This window comes from Spermophilus citellus (assembly GCF_964194105.1).
Source record: "Spermophilus citellus genome assembly, chromosome: 9".
NCBI classification, from domain to species: domain Eukaryota; kingdom Metazoa; phylum Chordata; class Mammalia; order Rodentia; family Sciuridae; genus Spermophilus; species Spermophilus citellus.
Genome location: NC_138191.1, coordinates 65,354,611 through 65,379,537, shown reverse-complemented (window position 1 = coordinate 65,379,537; position 24,927 = coordinate 65,354,611). Strand labels below are relative to the sequence as shown.

The 24,927-nt window shown below is 33.7% G+C and overlaps 1 protein-coding gene across 1 annotated transcript in view; it reads left to right on the top strand.

The window, feature by feature from the left end:
* Positions 1-24,927, top strand: part of LOC308655526 (uncharacterized protein) — a gene marked incomplete at both ends in the record, with an annotated part of 166,739 nt that overhangs the window by 61,193 nt on the left and 80,619 nt on the right. Inside the window, 3 exons of the mRNA XM_081305605.1 lie at positions 12,247-12,291; positions 22,489-22,542; positions 23,850-23,894. Of these exons, the coding sequence (XP_081161731.1) occupies positions 12,247-12,291; positions 22,489-22,542; positions 23,850-23,894 (144 nt within the window). The remainder of the gene's footprint in view (positions 1-12,246; positions 12,292-22,488; positions 22,543-23,849; positions 23,895-24,927) is intronic.

The window sequence follows — 24,927 nt, the reverse complement described above, 5'->3', positions numbered from 1 at the left end:
AAGATCTTCTCTATTTCTCTCTTTAGGGTTCTGTTGTTTTCATTGTATAAATCTTTCACCTCTTTTGTTAGGTTGATTCCCAAGTATTTTATTTTTTTGAGGATATTGTGAATGGGGTGGTTTTCCTTATTTCCAGTTCAGAAGATTTGTCGCTGATATACAGGAATGCCTTTGATTTGTGCATGTTGATTTTATATCCTGCCACTTTGCCGAATTCATTTATCAGCTCTAGTAGTTTCTTTGTGGACCCTTTTGTGTCTTCTAGGTATAGGATCATATCATCCACAAATAGTGATAATTTAAGTTCTTCTTTTCCTATTTTTATGCCTTTAATTTCTTTTGTCTGTCTAATTGCTCTGGCCAGTATTTCGAGAAGTATATTGAATAGAAGTGGTGATAGAGGGCATCCCTGTCTTGTTCCAGATTTTAGAGGGAATGCCTTCAGTTTTTCTCCATTTAGAATGATGCTAGCCTGAGGCTTAGCATATATAGCTTTTACAATGTTGAGGTAAGTTCCTGTTATCCCTAGTTTTTCTAGAGTTTTGAACATAAAGGGATGCTGTACTTTGTCGAATGCTTTTTCTGCGTCTATCGAGATGATCATATGGTTCTTATTTTTAAGTCTTATTGATGTGGTGAATAATGTTTATTGATTTCCGTATATTGAACCATCCTTGCATCCCAGGGATGAATCCTACTTGATCATGGTGCACGATCTTTTTGATATGTTTTTGTATCCAATTTTCAAAATTTTATTGAGGAGTTTTGCATCTAAATTCATTAGGGATATTGGTCTGTAGTTTTCTTTCTTTGAGGTGTCTTTATCTGGTTTGGGAATCAGGGTGATATTGGCCTCATAGAATGAATTTGGAAGTTCTCCCTCCTTTTCTATCTCCTGAAATAGATTATAGAGTATTGGTATTAGTTTTTCTTTAAAGTTCTTGTAAAACTCTGCGTATGGGCTTTTCTTGTTGGTAATCTTTTGATGGCTTCTTCTATTTCCTCACTTGATATTGGTCTGTTTAGGTTGTTTATATCATCTTGACTCAATCTGGGTAGTTCATATGTCTTAAGGAATTTATCGATGCCTTCACTATCTTCTATTTTATTAGAGTATAGGGTTTCAAAATAATTTCTAATTATCTTCTGTATTTCTGAATTGTCTGTTGTGATGTTGCCTTTTTCATCCTGTAAGCTAGTAATTTGGGTTCTCTCTCTTCTTCTCTTTGTTAGCATGGATAGTAGTCTATCAATCTTATTTATTTTTTCAAAGAACCAACTTTAGATTTGTCAATTTTTTTGATTATTTCTTTTGTTTCGATTTCATCTCTAATTTTAATTATTTCTTGCCTTCTACTGTATTTGCTGCTGATTTGTTCTTCTTTTTCTTTCTTTTTTTAAGAAGAGAGAGAGAGAGAATTTCTTCAATATCCATTTATTTATTTTTTTTAGCTTTTGGCGTACACAACATCTTTGTTTGTATGTGGTGCTGAGGATTGAACCCGGGCCACACACATGCCAGGCGAGCGCGCTACCGCTTGAGCCACATTCCCAGCCCTGTTCTTCTTTTTCTAAGGCTTCGAGGTGTAGTGTGAGGTTATTTATTTGTTGGCTTTTTCTTCTTTTAAGGAATGAACTCCATGAAATGAATTTTCCTCTTAGTACTGCTTTCATAGTGTCCCAGAGATTTCAATATGTTGTGTCTGAGTTTTCATTTACCTCTAAGAATTTTTAAATTTCCTCTTTGATGTCTTCTGTATCCCTTTGTTCATTCAGTAGCATATTGTTTAATCTCCATGTGATGTAGGATTTTTCCTTTCTCATTTTATTATTGATTTCCAATTTCATTCCATTATGATCAGATAAAATGCATGGTAGTATCTCTACTCCTTTGTAATTGCTAAGAGTTGCCCTGTGACATAATATATGGTCTATTTTTGAGAAGGATCCATGTGCTGCTGAGAAGAACATGTATCTGCTTGATGTTGGGTGGTATATTCTGTATATATCAATTAAATCCAAATTATTAATTGTATTATTGAGCTCTATGGTTTCTTTATACAACTTTTGTTTTGAAGATCTGTCCAGTGGTGAGAGAGGTATGTTAAAATCTCCCATGATTATTGTGTTGTGGTCTATTTGACTCTTGAACTTGAGAAGAGTTTGTTTGATGAACGTAGCTGCACCCTTGTTTGGGGCATATATATTAATTATCCTCAAGTCTTGTTGGTGTATGGTTCCCTTGAGCAGTATGTAGTGTCCTTGTTTATCCCTTTTGATTAACTTTGGCTTGAAGTCTATTTTATTTGATACACATATGGATGCCCCTGCTTGCTTCTGAGGTCCGTATGAGTGATATGATTTTTCCCAACCTTTCACCTTCAGTCTGTGTATGTCTTTTCCTATCAGATAAGTCTCCTGTAGGCAGCATATTGTTGGATCTTTTTTTTAAATCCATTCTACTAGCCTATGTCTTTTGATTGGTGCATTTAAGCAATTAACATTTAGGGTTACTATTGAGATATGGTTTGTATTTCCAGCCATATTAGATTATGTATGTTACTTCACATGATTTGTTTTTCCTCTATGATTAGTTTTTCCTTTACTGTACTACCTCCCGCTGTTGGTTTCCATTGTTATTTTTCATTTCCTCTTCCTGTAATGTTTTGCCAAGGATGTTTTGAAGAGCTGGTTTTCTAGCTGCAAATTCTTTTGTTTATCGTGGAAGATTTTTATTTCATCTTCAATACTGAAGCTTAATTTCGCTGGATACATGATTCTTGGTTGGAACCCTTTTTCTTTCAGCGTTTGAAATATGTTGTTCCAGGATCTTCTAGCTTTCAGAGTCTCTGTTGAAAGATCCGCAGTTATCCTGATTGGTTTACCCCTAAATGTAATCTGCTTCCTCTCTCTTGTGGCTTTTAAGATTCTCTCCTTATTCTGTATGTTGGGCATCTTCATTATTATGTGTCTTGGTGTGGATCTCTTATGATTTTGTACATTCGGTGTCCTGTAGGCTTCTAGTATTTGGATTTCTTTTTCATTCTTTAAGTCTGGGAAGTTTTCTATTATTATTTCATTGAATAGATTGCTCATTCCCTTGGTTTGGACCTCATACCCTCTTGTATCCCAATAACTCTTTGGTTTGGTTTCTTTATGTTATCCCATAATTCTTGGATGTTCTGCTCATGATTTCTTAACATTCTCGCTGAGCTGTCTATGTTCTTTTCAAGTTGAAAAACTTTGTGTTGGTTGTCTGAAGTTCTATCTTCTAAGTGTTCTACTCTGCTGGTACTACTCTCATTTGAGTTTTTAATTTGGTTTATTGTTTCCTGCATTTCCAGGATTTCTGTTTGTTTTTTATATCCTCTATCTCACTATAGAGTTGTTCTTTTGCTTCTTTGATTTGCTTATGTAATTCATTGTCAAAGTGATCTTTCATTGTCTGAATTTGCTGTATAATGTGTTCCTTCAGACTCCAGATCATCTGAAGCATGTATATCCTGAACTCTTTGTCTGACATTCCATCAGCTGCAGATATTACCTCATCTAATGTTGAATTGACCTGTATTGTTTGTGGTCCTTTCTTTCCTTGTCTTTTCATACTGCTCATGATTCTTTCTAGCTTTGTGAAACTGTTGTGTTAATGTTTTTCCCCTTATATATTTGTATTGTTCTTGTATAGCTCCAAAATCCCTCTTTTGTGGAGAAAGACAATGTTAACAGTTCCCAATATCAATAGTACATCATCTAAGCCCAAGTTTTCATAATTAATACATTTATAGTTAGATTCTAAGTCTATAGATATTGGTTTTAATTATTACTTAAGAATATATTCATTAGTTTCATAAAAGGCATACCATATCTGGTGGCATATAGAAAACTTAATTTCAGATGAAGGAGGTTATACCTAGAGGGAAAGGAGTAAGGGTATGAGGTTAAACTAACTTAGCACCTTTAGAGAACTCTAACCAGTAGACTGGTAATTTATGGAAGAATGTATAGACTCAACCTCCTATCTGTATTTAGATAGTTACCCTATGTTTAGATAGCAATAGTTAGGAGATTGAAAGTGGGATAGACAGAATACGAATGAAAAAAAAGAAAAAAATAACAAGGAAGAAAAGAGAAATAAGAGAGAAGGAAAAGGAAAGTAAGATAGAAATAAAGAAAAAAAATGGGGGGAATGGGTATATGCAATTCCTCTATATTATATTACTTTGGTAATTTGGTTGTTCATGCACAGTTCTTGGTTTCACATATGTTGAAGTTGTGGGAGAGAGAGAAGAAAAGAGAGAAAGAAAGAGAAAAAAAAATGTCTCTCAGTACACTGTTTTCCTTGCTTCCAGTAGGTGGCGTTGTCTATTCCTAGGCCTCTGTATTCAGGGTGGTGGGTATAGCCCGTGTGAAAGGAAATGAGCTTCTACCTGAATCTTCCCTACTCTAGTCTCTGAGGTAGAAACCAGGTGCCTGTACAGTTGTTGTTTTGCGTTGATAGCTACAACCCCCAAAAGCTTGTGGGAAATATTTTGAGTTATCGCAGCTAAGGGAGGGGGAGTTGGAAACCGGGTACCTGGATCAGCTACAGAACTGTGCTGGTAGCCACACCCCCTTTGATGGGTTTTAAGGGTTGATGGGCTTCCAACGGACTAGCACACGGGGCAGGGCCAGGCTTCCTCCTGCGGTCTGGCTTGGCGCTGGGCTGCTTCCTCCTCCTGTCTGGCTTGGCTGGCACCGGGCTGCTTCCTCCTCCGGTCTCGGAGCCATGTATGCCTCTTGTATTTGATTTTCCATTTCATTCTTAAAGCTTGAGAAATTTTCTGATATATTGCACTGAACAATTGTGCATTCCTTTATTTTTTATTTCAGAGCCTTTGTCTATCTCTATGAATCTTATATTTGGCCTTTTCATGTTTTCTCATATTTCTTGAAAATTCTGTTCTTGGTCTCTTAACATCTTTTTTTTCATGATCAACTTTGTATTCAAGATTACATATTTTGTCTTAATTGCCTTAAACTCTATCTTTAGAGTTGTCTAGTCTTTTGGTGATTCTTTCCATTGAATTTTTAGTTTGAATTATTGATTCCTTCATTTTGAGGATTTATGATTGCTTCTTTTTCAGAATTTCTATTTCCTCATTGAAATGATCATTCACTTGTATTTTTTTCTCTGGTTTTACTCCTTCCATCATCTTTTACCTTGTGTATCAGTTGAACTATGAACTTTATAAATTCCTTCTCTGACATTTACTCCACTATGGTGTCAGTGGATTCTCTTATTGAGGTATTTAGGTTATTTGGTATGGTTTTTTCCCTTTCTTTTTCATGCTGAGTGTCTACCTGTCTTTCCAAATGGATCTGAATTAGCAATTTTTACCTATAAACTAATAGTGTCCTTAAAGGTTTCTAGTGCATCACAATTTGGAGGGATAGAAATGATAATTCCAACCAATTCAAACAATATACAGCATTAAACTAAATACTTAGTTCCTAATATGGTATCTACAATGGTAATTGGCACAGTAAATAGAATTGGTGTGATTAGCAAGTGAAATTACAATAGAATTTGGCTGTTAGGAAGAGAAAAGGGAGAAATAGAAACAAAGGGAACAGAAGAAGATAATACAAAAAAAATCTAAATGTACTAATCAAAAACTCTAACCCTTCACAGAGAAAGGAAAAATAACTACCTTCAAAAAATGATAGAAATAAGAAAGACAAATATGTATATGTATACTTGTCTGTGAACCATTCAGCACACAAGCAAACAACAAAAGGTAAAGAAAAAAAGTTTCTTGATAAAAATTTAGGATATGTTTCCATTGCTGTGCTGAAAAATTGCCAATAAGAATATATGTTTGTTGTTTGTTTTCAATTGTATTTTTCATGTTTCTTCTTGTATGTACTGCAACCAAGAGTGGTAACAGCAGGCTATCAAATCCTTCTTATTTTTGTGTCAAGTTACCTGTTGGTGTTAAAAAATTCTTGACTTCCTTTCTTGGCAGTATGAGGTAGAGTGGATTGAAGAGTGTTGTCTTCTCCACTGAAGGTGGGATTTAGGTTTAGGTAGGCCCCAGGTGCTTCATTGAATGGTGATTGGTCTGATGATTTTAAACAGTGCACCTCCAGGGCTTGGCAGCTGCTGATCCACACTGGGAAACTGCACCCCAGGATTCTCCCCTGGGTGAATCATGCAGTAGAGGAGCCAACACCATCCACAGAACCTGCCCTTCCTGTCTTCCTGAGCTCAGTCCCCAAGTACAAAGTCACACCTGCCAGCTCAATCAAATTTCTGGCTTGCCCCAGGTGATCCTGTGAGTTGCCAAAGTCAAAGTGGGGGAGAGAACCAGGATCTCTTGGGTCTTTATGACCCATAGTCCCTTAGGTAACACACTGTCGGCATGATTTTCTTCTGGTTTCCTAAGCACACTCTGAGTCATGTGGCAGGCATCTGCCATGTCTATTTTTTGGACCTAGCTTGGATTTATATGTGTAGGTTCCTAGACATGCTCCCACAGCTATCAGCCACCATTCCCAGGCTGCAAGATCATTCCTGCCTGGGCTGTCCATGAAAACTTTACTGCATGAAGATTTAATGTAGCACACCCTTTGGATGAGTCCTTCAATGTCCTTTATCTCTGGTATCTCCATACCAAGACATTGCCATGGTGCCACCCAAAATGCAGCTTTCCTAGTCCCTCTCCCCACTTTGCCCATGGTGGATCAGCTCCAGCAGCTGCCTACACTGGTGATAGGCTTTCTTTTTTATTTTATTATATCCAACCTTCTCAGTTCCCAAGCTATTCTAAGAGTACAGTATTAAAAACCAGTAAAATCCCTCTTTTATCCATCTGAGAAACTATTTATCTGCTTTCTTGGTCTCTTGCCTTAGAGCAGCTTAGAAAGCAACCTCTTCTATTCTGCCATCTTCCCTTCATTCTATTTATTTTTATTAATATATCATAATTGTACATAGTAATTAGGTTTGTTTAGACAAATCATACATGCAAGGAATTTGATTTTAATCCCCACTTCTTCCACTTTTCTTCCCCTTCTCCATCCCCCCATTCTTCCTCCTCTACCCTACTGTTCTTCCTTTCTCCTACATATACATGAAGGTGAAATTCCCTTTGGTACCTCTGTATATAAATGTAATATTATTTTGTTAAATTCAATCCATTTATCTTCCCCTTTCCCTTCCTTCATCAGTCTCATTCTCCTTCTACTCCGTTAATCTTTCCTGTCTCTTTATGTTATCCGATTCCCATACCAACTGCCTACTGACCTTTGTTTTACTCTTGCTTCCACATAGGAGAGAAAACATTGATACTTGAATTTCTAAATTTGGCCTATTTCACTTAGCATTATTTTCTCAATTTTCACACATTTACTGGCAAATGCCATTTTTTCATTCTTATTTATGGCCAAGTAAAACTTCATTTTGTTTATATACCATTTTTTCTTCATACATTCATCTATTGACAAGCATCTGTTTTGATTCCATAACTTGTCAATCGTGAATTGTGCTGCTATCAACATTGAGGTGGCTGTATTGCTATAATATGCTGATTTTAGATTTTTTGAATTAATACCAAGGAGTAGAATAATTGGGTCATATGGTAGTTGCATTCCTAGTTTTTTGAGGACTCTCCACACTGCTTTCCAGAGTTATTATACTAATTTGTACTCCCACCAACAATATAGGAGAATATCTTTTCCCCCATAACTTCATCAGCATTTATTATTACTTGTGTTTCTAATAAGTGCCATTCTAACTGGAGTGACTTAAAATTAGTGTAGCTTTCATTTCCATTTCCCTAATTGCTAGAGATCCTGAACATTTTTTCATATATTTGTTGGTCATTTGTGTTTTTTCTTTTAAGAAGTTTCTGCTTATTCTCTTTCCCAGTTATTGGTTGTACTATTTACTCTTTTGGCATCGAGTTTTTTGAGTTTTTAAATATATTTTAGATATCAATCCCCTGTCAGAGTAGTAGCTAGCCAAAAATTTCTCCCATTCTGTAGAATGTCTCTCCACTCTCGTTTCCTTTTCTGTGCAGAGCTTTTTAATTTGATGGCACACTCCCTTATTGATTCTGAGATTTATTTCTTGAGATTTAGGGATCTTGTTGAGGAAATCAGTGCCTGTACCTGTAGGATAAAGTGTTGACCCTTTGTTTTCTTCTAGCAGTTGCAAGGTTTCTGGCCTAATCTTCAATTCGTTTTGATTTGACTTTTGTGCAGGGTGAAAGATATGGATCTAAATTCATTCTTCTACATATGGATAGGCAGTTTTCCCTGCAATATTTATTTAAAAGGCTGTCTTTTCTCCAACATATATATTTTGACACCTTTGTCTAATATGAGAAGGCTGTAAAATTTGAATTGTCTCTGTGTCTTCTAGTCTATTCTATTGGTCTGCATGTCTATTTTGATGCCAATACCATGCTGTTTTTTAAAAAATATTTTTAGTTATACTTTTATTTCATTTATTTATTTTTTTAATGTGGTGGATTTTTAATGTGGAGGATTGAACCCAGTGCCTCATACGTGCTAGATAAGCACTTTACCACAGCCCTAAATCCTTTGTTTTTGTTTTGTAATTGCCTCCTGCATCACTTTTCTTATTTAGAGTTGCTTTTGCTATACTGGGTCTCATATTCCTCTAAATGATTTTTAGGAATGGTTTTGTTTTTTTCTAGTTTTGGGAAGAATGCATTGGTATTTTGATGGGGATTGTTTGAATGTATATGTCCTTTTGGTATTATGGCCATTTTGGCTTTATTAATTTTACCTATTCAAGGACACAGGAGATCATTTCACCTTCTGAGGCCCTCTTCAATTTCTTTCCTCAGTGTTCTATAGTTTTCATAGTAGAGATCTTTCACCTCCTTGGTTAGATTTAATTCCCAATTTTTTTTTCTTTTTGGAGTGAAGGGGATTATTTTTCTGATTTCTTTCTCAGCTGTATCACTTTTGGAATATACAAAAGCTATTGATTTGCAAGCATTGATATTGTATTCTGCTACTTTGCTAAATTATTTGTCATCTCTAGAAGTCTTGTGGTAGAACTTTTGGGGTGTTCTAGATATAGGATTAGGTCATCAACAGTGATAGTTTGACTTCTTTTCTGATTTCTACACTTTAATTTACTTTTTTGTCTGACTGCTCTTGCTAGAGTTTTGAAAACAACTTTGAATAGAAGTGATTGGAATGTACATCCTTGTCTTGTTCCTGATTTTAGAGGAAAAAAAGCCTTCAGTTTTTCTCCACTCAATATGATGTTGGTTATGTGTTTGCTGTATATAGCCTGAATGGTTGCTGTATTTTATCAAAGGCCTTTTCTGCATGTATTGAGATTATCATGATTCTTTTTTTTTTTTTTTTTTTTTTTTTTTGGTACTGGTGATTGAACTCAGGGGCACTCAACCACTGAGCCACGTCTTCAGCCCTATTTTGTATTTTATTTAGAAACAGGGTCTCACTGAGTTGCTTAGTGCATTGCTCTTGCTAAGGCTGGCTTTGAACTTGGAATCCTCCTGCCTCAGCCTCCCAAGCCACTGGGATTATAGGCATGCCCCACTGCACCCAGCTGATCATATGTTTCTTGTCCTTAATTCTATTGAACTGGTGAATTAGATTTATTGATTTCCATGTTGAACCAACCTTGCATCCCTGGGATGAAGCCCACTTAATCACAGTGTATTATCTTCTTAATATGTTTTTGAATGTGGTTTACTAATATTCTATTAGGAATTTTTGCATCTGTGTTCATCAGTGATATTCATCTATAGTTTTCTTTCCTAGATGGGTCTTTGTCTGGTCTTGGCATCAGGGTTATACTGGCTTTATGGAATGTTTTGGGGAATATTCCTTTCCTTTCAATTTCATGGGGTATACTTCTTTTTGTGGATGAGATTGAACTTGTTGATGAGAATAAGAACAGGTTCCATCTGATTATGAGACTGTTAGAAGCATATAAAGCAACTAACTAGAAAAGTAGGTTACTTGATTCTTGATAAATATATAAAAATGTTATTATTCTATCAGAGTTTGTTCAATTCATTTAATTTCTTCAAGCTCAGTTTCCTTGTCTGTAAAAATGGGAACAATACTCACTTTATAGTATTGTTGTAATGATGAACTGAGATGTTTGGAAATGACACAATGCCTGGCACATAGTAGCTCAGTGAAGTTCATTCATTAGCTCCTTTCCTTTTTTCTGTTCTTTCTCATGACTGCTACTTTGTTGATCTCTTTCTACTAGCCTAATCACAAAGGAACTGACTACCAAGAACATACTTTTTCCTATTCCCTCTAGTTTTTCCTTCTTTTACTTTCTTTTTACTTTCATACTATATAGATAATAAGCTTTTTTCCCCTTTAAACTCTTTCTTACTTTTCTCGGGTTTCTGTCTAAGTCCACTTTGTTGCTATAACAATGCCTGAGACTGAGTAATTTATAAGGAAGAGAGGTTTATTTTGGCTCATGATTCTGGAGGCTGGAAAGTTCAAGAACATGATGCTAGTGTCTGCTTGCCATATGCTGATTCAACTCATGGTAGAAAGTAGAGATGCAAAAAGGCAGGCGAAAGAGGCAAAGCATACTGTTAGAAAAGAATATGTTTTTGCAGTCCCTTGAGGGGGAGAAATCACTCCTGGGAGAAAGACATTAATACTTCTCAAGAATCTAATCATGTCTTAAAGACCCCATCACTTCTCAGCACTGTTACATTGGGAATCAATTTTCAGCATGAGTTTTGACAGGGACAAGCCACATTGAAACCATAACAGTTCCCTAGAAACTTCTCTACTTAAATATTTTACTGTAGTATGAAGTTTAACATCTCAAATCTTCTGAAATCATTCCCTTAATTTTCAGATAAGTTCATTTACTCATTTACCCATGGTCTAATCAAAGCATCTTTTCCTTCTCTAACCTATTAATTCAAGCTCATATTTTCTAACAAAACATCATTGATTAGGGCTAGGGTTGTAGCTTGCCTCACATGTAGAAGACACTGGGTTCTATCCTCAGTACCACTAAAATAAAATAAAATAAAGTAAAGGTATTGTGTACATCTACAACTAAAATAAATGAATAAATAAATAAATTAAAATATCATTGTTTAATCCTGAATAATTCTTTCACTCCATTTAACCATATATTCTGTGACTCTAAAAACTTGTCTGCTGCATGCTAATGGAACACTTTTGACATTTGTAAACCATTATTTATTTTAGGCTTTTGAATTACATCTTTTAAATATTCTATGGTATTTTTAATTTTTTTTTCATCAGTGCATCTATGAGGTGCTTAATAAAAGGAACTTCTTGGGCCTGGGGTTGTGGCTTGGTGGTAGAGTGCTTGTCCAGCATGTGTGAGGCACTGGATTCAAGCCTTAGAACCACAAAAATAAATAAATAAATAAATACAATAAAGTATTGTGTCTATATACAACTAAAAAAATTTAAAAAAAAGAAAAGAAATTTTTTTTTCTCTTTTATGTGAGCCAAAATCTGGGAGACAGTAGGGAAATTCTCTGATGATTGATTAAAACCATATAAATAAGCTCTAAAGTTATCTTTTATTTCCTTCTTCCTGTCTTTTCCATTTTTCTTTCTCTTTCTGGAGGAAGAAAGATATTATCCATTTGACTTTGCTTCTATACTTGGAAAATATTTTTGTTTATAATTTTTTAGATGGCTTTATACGTTTTTGATAAACCAATGAGTAGCCTTTTTCATTTGAGTTAGCTCATTCATGAAGTGTTATGACACTGATTTAATGGATTAGAGAAACTGCCTGGATATGATCCAGTTTTTCAATAATAAGAAATTATGTCTGAGGGCATTTTGTCTCAGCATTATTGAACAAAAAACCTCAGAAAACTTAACAATTTCATTGCTAGGTATAAATCTTTTCTAAAAGATACTGTGTTTTATTTTCTATTAAATATTAAGCTACGATTTTCTTGATTAAAAAATTATTCAAGCAACACTCAAAATGAATAAACAATTGTAATAAGAATTAATTTACTATTTAATTAAATAAGTTATTATTAAATAAAAAGTTAAATTTAATAAGAAATAAATTAGTAAGATTTAAATTTGTATTGATGAGAGAATTGAAAAGTTGTAGTAAAGAGAAACATAGAACTTATGTTTAGTCATAAGTTCTATGTTTAGTCATTTGGCTTATATAATTTTACTTTTCATAGCATATTTTTATCTTTTTTCTTATAGGGTCTTAAAGGATATCCAGGGCTCCCAGGGCTCCGTGGTGAACAAGAAAGTATTTCCTTTATAAGACTTATATCTTCTCCAGTATAAGTTTCATTTTAATGTACTCTGTTGAGAGGTAATTTCTCTCTACCTTTTCATTTTTATTCTCAGTGATTTTGGCTCTATTTAATATAAGACATCCTTTTAATTGATTAGTTATAGATTTTTTTCCAAAAACATTTAAAACATAATATTTTACTATTATTCAATTTTACTATATATTTGTGTGTGTGTGTGTGTGTGTGTGTGTGTGTGTGTGAGTTTTTCAGAACACTAGTTCTTAAACTTACGTCATTCACAGGCCCCTTTGAGAACCTTATAAATGCTGTAAACCTTTTCCAGGAAATACACATATCCCTGATTTTTTATACAATTTCAGGGGCTTTTCTGTTCACTAAACCTAATTAATAACTGTTAATTCCCTGATACTTGCATAAGAAAATCAAGTAAATTTTAATTATTATTCATTTTAGAGTGGTACCTATATTATTGTCCATAATATACGTGCACCCTATTTAAAAGCCAAAATAATTTTGGAACTGTTTAGTTTTTGATCATGTTTTTGCTTCTCACTCTCACAGGAAACTAATATACCATCATGTCATAGAATAAAACAGAGTCCTATCTCTCATTTTCAACATAGAATATACTAAGCCATATGAATTAAAAAGGGACAAAAATGGAATTTATAAGCTAATTAAGATGATGGATAGAATTATCAAGATTCAACAAAGAGCTTTAGGAAGCCCTAAAGGGAAGTACAGGAAGAAAAGTGATGACTGGTCCCTGAGGAAAAGTCCAAATGAAAAAACAAAGCCAAGTTTTTCATTCACTCATTTAAGTGGAACAATACACTGTCCAGTCCTTGAAACACAATTTTACAAGATTACTAGACATGGCAATTACTAGACTTGGCAACCAAACCAATATGTGTATCTGTAAAAGGTGCAATCTCAGTTTCTTGAAGATCAAACAAGTGCCAAAAAGCATTTGAACATTAATGTGGAAAAAAATATGAGAACTGATAGGAATTAGTCCCTAGGGAAAAAAAAAGAAAATCCTTAGAATACTGTTTTGGCAGAAAAGTATGGATTTCAATAAAGGAAACCTGATACTTCACCAGTCAGTGAAAAATGGGCCATGTATCAGTATCGACCTGTTCCCTCACAATTGCTCTAATACCTAGTTCTTATCATATACATGTTATTACTCTTATGGTAAATGTTTTCTAGAAGAGTCTGAGATCAGTTTTAAATGTTGTAAAATATATTTTGGAATCAGTTTTTTTTCTATTTGTTTCTAAAGAGAAGAGCCAAAATTTGAGTTAACTTTGAGGAACAACTCAAATAATTTTGCATTTTAACTGTGAACATACCATTGACTATAAGAGAAGCATAACTGATTTGCTAGAAGACATTCATTTTTGAAAAATTTGTAAATAAATTGGTCAGCAAACATTTGGTAAAGCAATTATATCATCTGTGTGAGTTGTAGTAATAAGAGCTCTTTAAGCCCCTATTATTTGCCAGGTGGTACTTCCACCAATGACAACTTATAGTAGTATAATTATTTATTCAATATTTTACATCCCCAGTACGACCAGATATTTTACATACATTAATTAATTTAATACTCAACAACACTTGTTATTGCAGTTACTTCCACTTTTAAAGATATTTCTGTACGATTTTTTCTATATAATAATTTCATGACTTAGTTGTTATTCTATTTTTTCATATTTTAATTTTTAATTTTAATTTGTTACATATGAAAACAGGATGCATTACAATTCATATTATGCATATAGAGCACAATTTTTTATATCTGTGGTTGTATACAAAGTAGAGTCACATCCTTCATGTCTTCATACACATACTTAGGGTAATGATGACCATAACATTCTCCTGTCTTTCCTACCCCTATGTCCACTCCCTTCCCCTCCCTCCCTTTTTCCCCTTTTCTCTATCTAGGATTCATTTAATCCTCCCACCACTCACACTTGCAGCATATTATGTATCAGCATCCTTAAATCATAGAAATTATTCAGCATTTGGTTTTTGGGGATTGTCTAATTTCATGTAGCATTATATTTTCCAACTGAATCCATTTACCTGCAAATGCCATGATTTTATTCTCTTTTAGTGCTGAATAATATTACATTGTGTATATATACTACATTTTCTTTATCCATTCATCTACTGAAGGGCATCTTGGTTGGTTACACAGTTTAGCTATTTTATTATGAATTGTGCTGCAGTAAATATTGATGTGGCCGTGTCCCTGCAGTATGTTGTTTTTAACTCCTTTGGGTATAAATTGAAGAGTGGGATAGCTTGGTCAAATGGTGGTTCCATCCCAAGTTTTCTAAGGACTATACATATTACTTTTCAGATTGACTGTACCAATTTTAAGTCCCACCAGCAATGTATGAGTGTGCCTTTTTCCCAAAATCCTCGCCAAAACTTATTGTTGTTTGTATTCTTGATAGCTGCCATTTTGACTGTAGTGAGATGAAATCTTAGAGTAGTTTGGATTTGCATTTCTCTAATTGCTAGAGATGTTGAACATTTTTTCATATATTTGTTGATTGATTGTATATCCTCTTCTGAGAAGTGTCTGTTCAGGTCCTTGCCCATTTATTGAATGGGTTATTTGTTTTTTTAAATTATTTTTGGTGTTGAAGATTTTTGAGTGCTTATATTCTAGAGATTAGTACCTAACTGATGTGCTTGTCATAAAGATTTGCTCCCATTCTGTACATTCTCTACTCATATCACTGATTGTTTCTTTTGCTGAGAAGAAGCTTTTTAGTTTGAATCCATCCCATTTATTGATTCTTGGTTTTAATTCTTGTGCTATAGGAGTCTTATTAAGGAAGTAGGGGACTAATCCAACATGATGGAGATTTGGGTCTACTTTTTCTTCTATTAGGTGCAAGATCTCTGGTTTAATTCCTAGGTCTTTGATCTACTTTGAGTTGACTTTTGTGCATGGTGAAAGATAGGAGTTTAATTTCATTTTGTTGCACATGGATTTCTAATTTTCCCAGCACCATTTGTTGAAGAGGGTATCTTTTCTCTGATGTATGTTTTTGGCGCCTTTGTCTAATATAAGATAACTATAGTTATGTGGGTTAGTCTCTGGGTCCTCTATTCTGTACCATTGGTCTACAAGTCTATTTTGGTGACAGTCCCATGCTGTTTCTTTTACTGTTGCTCTATAGTATAGTTTAAGGTCTGGCATAGTGATGACACCTGCTTTATTCTTCTTGCTAAGAATTGCTTTAGCTATTCTGGGTCTCTTATTTTTCCAGATGAATTTCATGACTGCTTTTTCTATTTCTATGAGGAATGTCATTGGTATTTTAATTGGAACTGCATTAAATCTGTATAATGCTTTTTGGCAGTATGGTCATTTTGACAATATTAATTGTGCCTATTTTTGCCTATCCAAGAAGAAGGTAGATCTTTCCATCTTCTAAGATCTTATTTAATTTCTTTCTGTAGTATTTTGTAGTTTTTATTTATTCTGTTGCAGTCTTTCACATCTTTCATTGATTCCCAAGTTTCTTTTTTTTGTGTGTGCTATTGTAAATAGGTGGTTTTCCTAGTTTCTTTTTCTGAGGATTTGTTACTGATGTACAGAAATACCTTTGATTTATGGGTGTTGATTTTGTATCCTACTTTACTGAATTCATTTACTAGTTCTAGAAGTTTTCTGATGGATTTTTTTGGGTCTTCTAGTTATAGAATCATATTGTTGGCAAATAGTGCTCATTTGAATTCTTCTTTACCTATCCATATCCCTTTAATTTCTTTCATCTAATTGCTCTGGCTACTATTTCAAGAACTATTTTAAATAGAAGTGGTGAAGGAGTGCATCTCTGTCTTGTACCAGTTTTTAGAGGGAATGCTTCCAGTTTTTCTCCATATAGTATGATGTTTGCCTTGGGGGCTTAGCATAGATAGCTTTTACAATGTTGAGATATGTTTCTGTTGTCCCTTGTTTTTCTTAGTGTTTTGAACATGAAGGGGTGTTGTATTTTGTCAAAAGCTTTTTCTGCATCTATTCAAGATGATCATATGGTTTTTATCTGTAAGTCTATTGATGTGATGAATTACAGTTATTGATCCCATATGTTGAACCAACCTTGCATCCCTGGGATGAACCCCACTTGATTGTGGTGTACGATCTTTTTGATATATTTTTATGTTTGATTTGCCAGAATTTTATTGAGAATTTTTGCATCTATGTTCATTAGAGATATCAGTCTGAAGTTTTCTTTTTTTAATGTGTCTTTGACTGGTTTTGGAATCAGGGTAATATTGACCTCATACAATGAGTTTGAAAGTGCTCCCTCTTTTTCTATTTCCTGAAGTGAATTGGAGATTGGAATTCGTTCTTTAAAGGTCTTGTAGAACGTGGCTGTGTATCCACCTAGTCCTGGGCTTTTCTTGGTTGGTAAGCTTCTGATGGAGTCTTCTATTTCATAACTTAAAATTGATCTGTTTAAATTGTGTATATCATCATGATTCAATTGGGCAAATCAGATGACTGTAGAAATTTGCTGATGCCTTTGATATTTTCTATTTTATTGGAGTACATGTATTCAAAATAATTTCTAATTATCTTCTGTATTTCTGTAGTGTGTATTGTGATATTTCCTTTTTTAATATGTATGTTAGTAATTCGAGTTTTCTCTCTTTTTCTCTTCATTAGCATGGCTAAGGATCAGTCAATTTTTTCTTTTTTAAAAAAACAACTTTTTGTTTTGTCAATTTTTCAATTATTTCTTTTGTTTCAATTTTATTGATTTCAGCTCTCATTTTAATTATTTCCTGTCTTCTACTGCTTTTGGTGTTGATTTGTTCTTCTTTTTCTAGGGCTTTTAGAAATAATGTTAAGTCATTTATTTGTTGACTTTTTCATCTTTTAAGGAATGAACTCCATGCAAGGAACTTTCCTCTTAGAACTGCCTTCATAGTGTCCCAGAGATTTTTGATATGTTCTATCTGTATTCTCATTCACCTCTAAAATTTTTTAAATCTCCTCCTTGATGTCATCTGCAACCTATTGTTCATTCAGTAGCATATTATTTAGTCTCCAGGTGTTGGAGTAGCTTTTATTTCTTATTTTATCATAGATTTCTAATTTCATTCCATTATGATCTGATAGAATACATGGTAGTATCTCTAATTTTTTATATTTGCTATGAGCTGCTTTGTGACATAATATATGGTCTATATTAGAGAAGGATCCATGTCCTGCTGAGAAGAAAGTGTATTTGCTTGTCGAAGAATGAAATATTCTATATGTGTCATTTAATTCTTAAGATATTTATTGTATTATTGAGCTATATTCTTTTTTGTTCAGCTTTTGTTTGAAAGATCTATCAAGTGGTGAAAGAGGTTAGTTAAAGTCACCCAAAATTAATTATTTGTTGTGGTCTATTTGACTCTTGAACTTGAGAAGAGTTTGTTTAATGAAAGTAGATGCTCCATAGTTTGGGGCATATATATTTATAATTGTTATGTCTGTTGGCATATGGTTTTTTTTAGTAGTATGTAGTGTCCTCCTTTAACCCTTTTGATTAACTTTAGGTTGAAGTCTATTTTATTTGATATGAGGATGGAAACCCCTGCTTGCTTCCGCAGTTCATGTGAGTGGTATGATTTTACCCAACATTTCACCTTCAGTCAGTAGTTGTCTTTTCCTATGAGATGAGTCTCTTGGAGGCAGCATACTCTTGGATCTTTTTTTTTTAATTTTTTGATCCAATATGCTAGTGTATGTCTTTTGATTGCTGAGTTTAGGTCACTAACATTCAGGGTTATTATTGAGACATGATTTGTATTCCCAGTCATTTTTGTTTATTTTTGGTATTTAACTTGACTTGGTATCTCCTCTGATTAGTTTTTCCTTTAGTGTAATACCTCCCTCTGCTGATTTTCATCATTGTTTTTCATTTCCTATTCATGGAATATTTTACCGAAGATGTTCTATAGTGTAGGCTTTCCAGTTGTAAATTGTTTTAACTTTTGTTTATCATGGAAGGTTTTTAATTTCATCATCAAATCTAAAGCTTAATTTTGCTGGATATAAGATTCTTGGTTGGCATCCATTTTCTTTCAGAGCTTGGTATATGTTGTTCCATGTTCTCCTGTCTGGGTTGAAAAATTTGCTGAGGTACAAATTGGTCTCCCCCTATATGTTATTCCTCTTTCTTGCACCTTTTAAGATTCTTTCTTTATTCTGTATGCTAGGCATTTTCATTATAATGTGCCTTGATGTATATCTGTTGTAATTTTGTAGATTTGGTGTCCTGTAAGCCTCTTGTATTCGGTTTTCCAATTCATGCTTCATTCTTGGGAACTTATTATCTCAGTGAAGAGATTATGCATTCCTTAGGCTTGAAATACTGTGCCTTCCTCTATCCCAATAACTCTTATATTTGGTCTTTTAATGCTATCCCATAATTCTTGGATGTTCTGTTCATGCTTTCTTACTATCTTCACTGTGTGGTCAACTTTATTTTCCACACCTTATACTTTGTCTTCATTATCTGACATTTTTTCTTCCAATGATCTAGTCTGTTGGTTATGCTTTCTATTGAGTTTTTTTATTTGGTTTATTGTTTTCTTAATTTCAAGGATTTCTGACTTTTTTTTCAGAGTCTCTGTCTCATTCTTGAAGTAATCTTTTGCTACCTATGTTTGCTCTCCTATCTCTTTGTTGGAGTGATCAATTTTTGCCTGTATTTGCTCATTTAGGTCATTCTTTAATTCACAGATCATTTAAATTATGAACCTTCTGAAGTCCTTCTCTGACATTTCATCAACTTTGCTATCCATGGGTTCTGTTATTGTGGTGTCCTGGTTTGTTTGGGGTACTTTTCTCCCTTGTTTTTTATGTTGTCTCTTTGTCTTCCTTTCTTGCAGTGTGGATCTGATATATTATAGTTTCTACCCTACATTCTTGTAGTTCCCCTGCAGATTATCTGTACCTTACCATGATGTTGAGCTTCCAGATCCTACTGGTGCCCCTCAATATATGCTACTGCAACTAAAGGTGGTGGTGGCAATAGCTGAGGTAACTTGATATAATAGTGAAGGTGCCCCAAGAAGGATGCAGTGTCTTACAGAGATGGGGCTGAAAGGGTGGGCTTTACACTGTCTTTGGCATGCCTGCTCTGAAATGCAGCTGCTTCTATAGCCCCTGTCTATTGTTACAAAGGTAGAGGCTACTGCGTGGGGAAAGCTATGGTGATGCCTGCAGTGTCCCAAGATGGAAGTGGGTTAGGCTTGGGCTGCCAGGTGTGTGAGGGAGGCGGTGGTGAACTCTGACTTACCCTGGGCCTGGATCCCACATATATTGGTATGGGTGGATCTAGGCTGGGCTTGAGCTCCTGCGGTGGTCTGCTAGTATGAAGAGGTAGTACTGTGTCGGAGGAGCTCAGGCAGGTGTCTCTGGTGGCAGGATGGACCAGTGACTACTGTGAGCTTGGGTCCCTCACAGGTCGGTGTGGGCAGATCTGGGCCAGGCCTGAGCTCCTGTGGTGTTCTCTGGTTATTCTTATTTTATTAATAAGGAAATTGAGATATAGACATAGCAGTACTGAAATTTTGAATGAAATCTGATCAACTCAACACAGGTATTTTAATGCTTAGAGTGAGAAGTGTTAATGGGTGGGTTTCCTAATTTCCTAATCCTAATTTCTCAAGGGACTAGTAATACTACTGTATGTTCTTCCATCCAATCTACAGATATGAGTAAAGCAACTTTTAAAAAAATCTCTTTTTGAGTGCAGAGTAAACTAAGTCATGGTAATCTTTTGGGTTTCTATGGTTGTTGCAGTGATTTTAGGGTGTGATTAGCTTGGAATATGTTTATACCTTATAAATACTGCTGAAAATTTCCTTGTTTTCTGTTTAATGCTATTATAGCATAGCAGAACATAGACATGATGTAGAATTCTTTTGTATTTTTTCTCCATGTGACTGGAATGTATTAGTGCTTACATGTGAAAATTCATTCAAAATCAGATTTCATTTATGTCCCATTACCAATTAGCCTTTTATCAATGTCAATTGACCTAATTTGGCTAGGAAAGGAATGGGAAAGGGGGCTGATGATTGGCCTTAGCTGGATCAATAGTGATCTACAAAATAAAAGCAGTCTTTTGAATTTGTCTGTCTCTTTTCTATTGGCATACCCAAATATAAGGTTTTGAGAATGTCTAGATATAGGCCTGTATATTTCCTAATTGTATAGAGCATAAAGGAAGGCAGTTATAAAGATGGTGGAACAAATCTCTTATAATTAGAAGATTTTCCTTAGACTAGTATTAGAAATTATTTGCATTTCACACTCAAACTAGGGAGGCAGCCTTGCATGGTGGTCTCTGGAATCAGAATTGTTGATTTAGATTCTCATTTCCCACTAACTAGCTGTGTGTCCTTCCACTGGTGACTTTAACACTTTATGTCTCACTTTTTCTCATCTTTATTGTAGGGATTATAATTTCAACCCTACAGAGTTTTGAACATTATAAAATAAAAATCACTTTATTCTGTAATCCCCAGAAAGTGTTTATTCATAGGCCAGGAAATTGGCCATTGTCATAAGTGCTCAGTTTCATTAGATGTGGAATGGGAAAAATAGTATCTTATCTCATAGATGTAAAGCAGGTGTAAGTTGCTTGGCAAATTAAAAGGACTTAGTAAATTGTAATTGTTTGGTTAAGGGAAGGGAAGGGGACATGAAGAAGAAAATGAAAAAAGAAATGTGAAAGAAGTATTATGAGAAAAATAATACTTGAAATTATGATTTCCCATTGCCTTTTCCTTAGTTTGTTCTTTCTTTAGATTTTCTAAGTTTTTAGAAGTTTTAATGTGTCAGTATTTAAACTGAAGGTCTACCTAAGAACAGGGGGACAAAGTGCTAGTAAAAGTGCTGGTATGAAAAACACTTCTTTCATAAACAATGAATTTTACATCATAAATAAGGAATCTAGAAAACTTACCATTGTTGTCATCAACTCAGCATAAAGGCAACTCAACATACATTCTCCTAGCATTTCCTCATTTCAAGAATTATTTGATAGACTTAAATTCTGAATAGGCTGATGAATGAATAAATGATCTATCAATAAAAGAAAATGCAAAGAAAAAAAAAGAAGAACTTTGTCTTACTTTTCTACCCAGTTCTACACCGGGTTTCCTTTTTTATCCCTTGAAGTCTCTATCAGCTTTCCTTGAGCAAATCTTGTTTTAAATTAAGAATACAATGTTGTACATTCTAAATTAATTTGCTATGTATCTAAATAAGTTTGGGCTGCTAAAATAGAATGCCATATAGTTCTGGAGGCTGAATGTCTGAGATCAGCATGATTTCATGGTCGGATTTAGGAGAGGGCTTCTTCTAGGTTACAGACTACTAACTTTCTGTATCCTTACAAGGTAGAAAGGATAACTGTTTGGTATTTTATAAGGGCATTAATCCTTTTAATGAAGGCTTTACCCACATGACCTACTTACCACCCCAAAGACCTACCTCTTAATATGCTGTGTATCTTTAGTATACATGTATTAGTCATGATCATTAGGATTAAGATTTTCACATGTGAATTTGGAGGCACACAAACATTCAGTCCATAGCACCATTCAAGTTCATTCTGTGGATTTCAGGTAGACTTATATCACAATAAAGGTGTTTATTATTTAACACCTATTTACTTAGACATGCTGTAAGATTATTTTTATCTTAGGAAAGAAGAGATTGGATTTTGGGGTTCACTGCCTCTCTTAGTCTTCTGGGACTAATGTTCAGACTGTTAAGGAGTCTTGCAGTGTGATGGAAACCTGAAGGAATTTAATCCAAAAAGATACTGATTATTAAAAATACACCAGCTCCTTACCTCAAATAAATGTAGCACTAGATTTTTTTTCATTCTAGATTTATAATTATTAATTATCAGCATCTCATTCAGGACCCTAAACTAAACTGTCTCCTATTTTTATTTAGCAATTTTGGTTCATTTTCTTTCAAACAGTTGATTTAAGTCAGATAAAAATATTCAAGATTCAATAATTTAATGTGGAAAAGTTCTTTCCAAACTTATCTATTATAAATGCACCAAATTTGTTTCTTTTGGACTCCATTGGCTTGGTTATATTGTTTTATTTATTTCATTTCTCATTTCAGGGAATTCCAGAAGGGACTGGTAATATTGGTTCACCTGGTTACCCTGGCAGGCAGGTGCAGTAACTATATTTACATTTCTCCTTTTATATTTCTCTTGGTGAATATATTGTATGTTCTGATTTTGAGAGTTAATGTTCAAATGACAGTAGGTTTACTTTTATTAAATCATGAAAGAGAAATAATTTAAAAATCAAAGTTGTACATTTTTTCAAAAATTTTACATTGAAAGTTTTGTTTGAAATGGGAATGGGGCTTTTAATCATGTTTAATGTGATTGTGCAGTGGAACCTTCAAAATTAAAATGCCCAAGAGTCTAATAAGTTCTTAAAACAGCTTCATGCCATTGACCAAAATGAAGTAAAAGAGGTTTTAGTTTTAAGACTGTCCATTATAAGCATTATTTTTTAATTACACAGTTACAAAAACCTGGGAAATAGTTGCCACTATCAAATATTTTTATCTAAATTGAATTCAATTCTTTTGTTATACTGCTTTGGAAATTTATTTAATCATTTCATATGTATTTCCCTCTAATTTCATAACTTTCCCTAACTTCTTAATGTGACTAATAATAGAGCAAGTTTTCCTTCCTAGGCTTTCAAGAACTGATTATTTCTAAAATTAATTAATTGGGCTGGGGATGTGGCTCAAGCAGTAGCGCACTCACCTGGCATGCGTGTGGCCTGGGTTCGATCCTCAGCATCACATACAAACAAAAGATGTTGTGTCCGCCGAGAACTAAAAAAAAATAAATATTAAAAAAAATAAAAATAAAATAAAATTAATTAATTAAATGTAGAAGTCTACATTTGTTATCTTTTTTGTATTCTTAGGCATGAAGGGAATAATAAATCTAAAAAACAATCTATTTTAACAAAGTCCATTGTTATGCCTTCAGAAATAACTAGAGGTATTATACATTATACTGCTATGATTAAGAGATGATATATGTTGTCTGAGAAATATAAAATATGAATACTTCAGCATATGGACATTGATTTAAAATTTAAAATGTATTTATCTTTTAAAATGTATGGGGATATCTTTTAGAGTAAGTTAACTTGAAGTGTTTTAAAACAGTATAGAAATGAGAAATACTTCAGTGAAAAAATTTTTATCTGATAATATATATTAATGTATTATATTTAGATAACTAAAATATATTTGTGTATACATTATATTCAAAGACTCTTTTGGTACTGACATTCCTTGCACATTTGTAATTTTCATTAGAGTTTTCCAAATAGAAAGTCTGAATTTTATAATATTTAAATGATAGCGTTTATATTTTTATTAATCTTTTTGTTAATAAATTTTTAAAAGTATTATAGTATGATGACAATGTCTTTTGTTCACATTAGGGTTTAGCTAGACCAGAAGGTAATCCAGGTCCTAAAGGTATACGAGTAAGTAAGCATTTTCATCATTTTGTTAAGTGTGTTTGACTAAAAGTAGAATGAAATACACCAAGTATTTACCATTTTTATGCCTTATTTTAGTAGGTTTGAATTTAATGCAAGCTTAGTCTGAAAAGAATATGCTTACTGTTTCGCTTTTATGCCACAGAAAAGAGTCTGATAGTACTAGGTTTTGCATTGTTATTTTCTATTAATTTCCAGTTCTTATCCTAATATCTGACATGTTAGAATGTGCTTTATAAACATTTGTACTATTGTTTATATATGAACATACACAAAACTAAAAAGTCATCATGAAAAAAATTGAAAAGTTGGAGAGAATCAAGGTGAAAGTAAGTTTACCTTGCAAAAATTGTAAGGGGTAAGGAAACATCTATAAAGAAGGAAATAAGCTTATTATATTTTGAACATCCCATCTACTTCCAAACCATTAAATGAAATGTTAGCCACTTTTAATCATTAAGAGAGTACAAAAAATGTTGTTATGATATATGTTGTGTGCTACAACTTAAAATCAAAGATGGTTCTATGATAATTAAAAAATAAATTAAATTTTTGTTTTTAAAAATTCTTTATTTTAAATAGCCAGGTATTTTCCTAAGCCTACTTATGTTTCTTTTATTATCAATACTGCATTTTAGAAATAGGCATAAAGCCTTTAAATAATGATGTTTTACATCTTTAAAAATATTAAACTTTTTAAAATACTTTTATATGTGTTTTCTTCTTTATTTTTCCATCAGCCCTGCAAAGTAGGAAAACAGAACTACCATCTCTATTTTACAAAGAGAAAAATAGCATGCTAAGGAGCTTAACTTTGGCAGTTATTGCTTACTAGACCTGGAGCCAAGCTACCTTTATCTCTGCTGTTTCCACTATACCATTTTCTTTATTCTTGCAATATATAAAAATATAATGGGGAAATTTATGAATTTTTCAGTAAAAATTGTACTGAAATCACATGGCTAGTTGGATTTGGGAAGCAAGAAGGGATTTGTGATTAAGAACATGGGCTGTTCAG